This window comes from Nanorana parkeri, unplaced genomic scaffold (genome assembly GCF_000935625.1).
Source record: "Nanorana parkeri isolate BGI_ZX_2015 unplaced genomic scaffold, ASM93562v1 scaffold3900, whole genome shotgun sequence".
Classification (NCBI taxonomy): domain Eukaryota; kingdom Metazoa; phylum Chordata; class Amphibia; order Anura; family Dicroglossidae; genus Nanorana; species Nanorana parkeri.
In genome coordinates, this window is record NW_017310167.1 from 15,612 (window position 1) to 18,221 (window position 2,610).

A 2,610-nucleotide genomic window follows, 5' to 3' on the forward strand; every position below is an offset into this window, starting at 1 on the left:
CAGCATGGTGGCAGAGCAGAGATAAGTATTTACTCCAGCACAAGGGAGGGGGATCCGGATCACCAGGTGCATCCATGTTTTCTACCCCCGACAGATCCCCTCGTCAGGACCAGCTGACACCACCCATGACCTTCATTACACGCCAAAGACAAAACTCAAAGCGACAGATTGTGATCTTCCATCTTTACTACAACACAGGTCAGTGCAATAAAGTCCAAACGTGCAAACAATCCCATACACCGTGACACGCTCCATTTCATCCCACGTTGTGCTCCAAAGATGTGTGCAGCAGTAAGATGGAAATCCGCGGCACCTGGGGGGGAGGAAAAGACAATGAGTCAGAGCCAACATGGCAGATTAGAGACCCCTCAGGGTCTGGAGACCACAGCATGGTAGGAATGGGGAGAGCCCTCAGGGTCTGGAAGACCACAGCATGGTAGGAATGGGGAGAGCCCTCAGGGTCTGGAAGACAACAGCATGGTAGGAATGGGGAGAGCCCTCAGGGTCTGGAGACCACAGCATGGTAGGAATGGGGAGAGCCCTCAGGGTCTGGAGACCACAGCATGGTAGGAATGGGGAGAGCCCTCAGGGTCTGGAAGACCACAGCATGGTAGGAATGGGGAGAGCCCTCAGGGTCTGGAAGACCACAGCATGGTAGGAATGGGGAGAGCCCTCAGGGTCTGGAGACCACAGCATGGTAGGAATGGGGAGAGCCCTCAGGGTCTGGAGACCACAGCATGGTAGGAATGGGGAGAGCCCTCAGGGTCTGGAAGACCACAGCATGGTAGGAATGGGGAGAGCCCTCAGGGTCTGGAGACCACAGCATGGTAGGAATGGGGAGAGCCCTCAGGGTCTGGAGACCACAGCATGGTAGGAATGGGGAGACTCCTCAGGGTCTGGAGACCACAGCATGGTAGGAATGGGGAGACTACAAAGAAAAAATATAAGGCCAGGCAGTGTTCACAGGAGAGAAACCCATCCCCCATCTCTAACACCCAACAGACCGCTGATACATGGACACTTGCCCCTTCTACAATACCTGATAACAGATGCGGCTGGTACATGAGGGATCACTGCAGAGCGGGGACATCCGCTGCCACGGGTGGGCTCGGAGCAGAGGCCTGAACAGAGTAAATATTGAGATTACTACCACAGCAACATCCATCCTCTCCACCAGATCACCACGCCTCGCCCTCACTACAATACATTGGCCTTGAACTACGACCTCTGCACTAGCCTCAGATTTTGGACCAACCCCCCGACCAGCTGAGCACTCCGTGAAGTTTATAGGTCTGTAGCCCACACTGTCAGATTTTGAGGCCTATGGAAAGTAGAAGCCACTTATCAGCCTCGGCCATCAGAAGCCTAGCTCAGTGGGCGGGGCTTGCTAGAAAGCCAAATTCCTGTGTCTAAAGATGAGTCTGGACTCGGACAAGCCACGGGCAGTCATGACAACAGATGAACACTTACATTAGCCTGGCTCCCTCCAGGCTCTGCAGGGCCGTCGGATGGTTTAGGAACATCTGAGGGGCTTTGGCTGGGTTCTGCGGAATCTTTCCCTTCACCCTAAAGAAAAGTTCAGGTTACATCACGAAATCGCCCGAAACCTTCACAAAAGGACCAGAAAACTCACCTGGGATGCAGCCTGCCCCGGGGCCCCTCGCCTGCGACGCTGGAAATACGGGCGATTCCTCTGACGTTGAGGTTCCGGGCGTGGTGCTTCATTATTGGAGAGTTTGGCATCGCCATCTCCATCGCCTCCTTCAGAGGTCTGCGTCGGTGGGGGGCGAGGGCGGAAGGGTCTGCGAGGAGATCTGAGAACATTAGAACAGCCAGACAACATGTTCTACAAACATTAAACCCCGAACATCCGGGGAACGTGCCGCTCCTAGGGACTGGTCACCCCAGTATCACCCCAAGGATCAGCTCATGTGACCAGTGTACCCCGCTGAGACTCTGGCAACCATTAAGCAGAGTTTGTATTGTCTTCTCCTGACAAGGAACTTTCCAGAACTTCCAGAGCCCGGCTTCATCATACGACGTGTGTAAAGGAGGCTGAAGGACGATGACTGGCCATCCTGGATACACTGAAACGTTCAGACATTCTACTCAGGTGTACTTGTGAAATGCTGCCCAACACAGCAGGGGGAGTGCAGGATGGACAACTGAGAGCAAAGAGGCAAATTTCCACCACCGCTGTCCTCACCCGGACTGAAGGAAGGACATCCATTCATCTCTCCAGGGCCCCCACCCGAGACCTGAAGAACTTCACCATTCAGTGAAGGAAGGACATCCATTCATCTCTCCAGGGACCCCACCCGAGACCTGAAGAACTTCACCATTGACTGAAGCTCTGCTGTCCCAAGTCTTCGTAAACATTAGTTCACCAAAGCCGACAAACCTGCTTGGAGACCAGATTCTGCCTTGGAAGTGGAGGTTGAAGGGGATCGGAGGACACGCCCTGGAGCTTTAGACATGGCACTACAGCGCCCCTTGGAAACCACTCAGACCCCAACAATACAAGACCGCACACCGCCGAGCAGTGGGTTGTGTTTAGGATTTCGGGTGGAGACGGTCATTGAGGAAATTTGTTAGATTTGACCACTCACC

At 54.1% G+C, this 2,610-nt stretch overlaps 1 protein-coding gene across 1 annotated transcript in view; it reads right to left on the reverse strand.

Moving 5' to 3' along the window:
- Positions 1–673: 673 nt before the first annotated feature.
- The window catches only part of YBX2 (Y-box binding protein 2), a 6,491-nt gene continuing 4,554 nt past the window's right edge, over positions 674–2,610 (reverse strand). Inside the window, exons 7-9 of the mRNA XM_018575413.1 lie at positions 1,634–1,802; positions 1,471–1,566; positions 674–853 (exon numbers count right to left, since the gene is read on the reverse strand). Coding sequence (XP_018430915.1) covers positions 674–853; positions 1,471–1,566; positions 1,634–1,802 — 445 coding nt within the window. The remainder of the gene's footprint in view (positions 854–1,470; positions 1,567–1,633; positions 1,803–2,610) is intronic.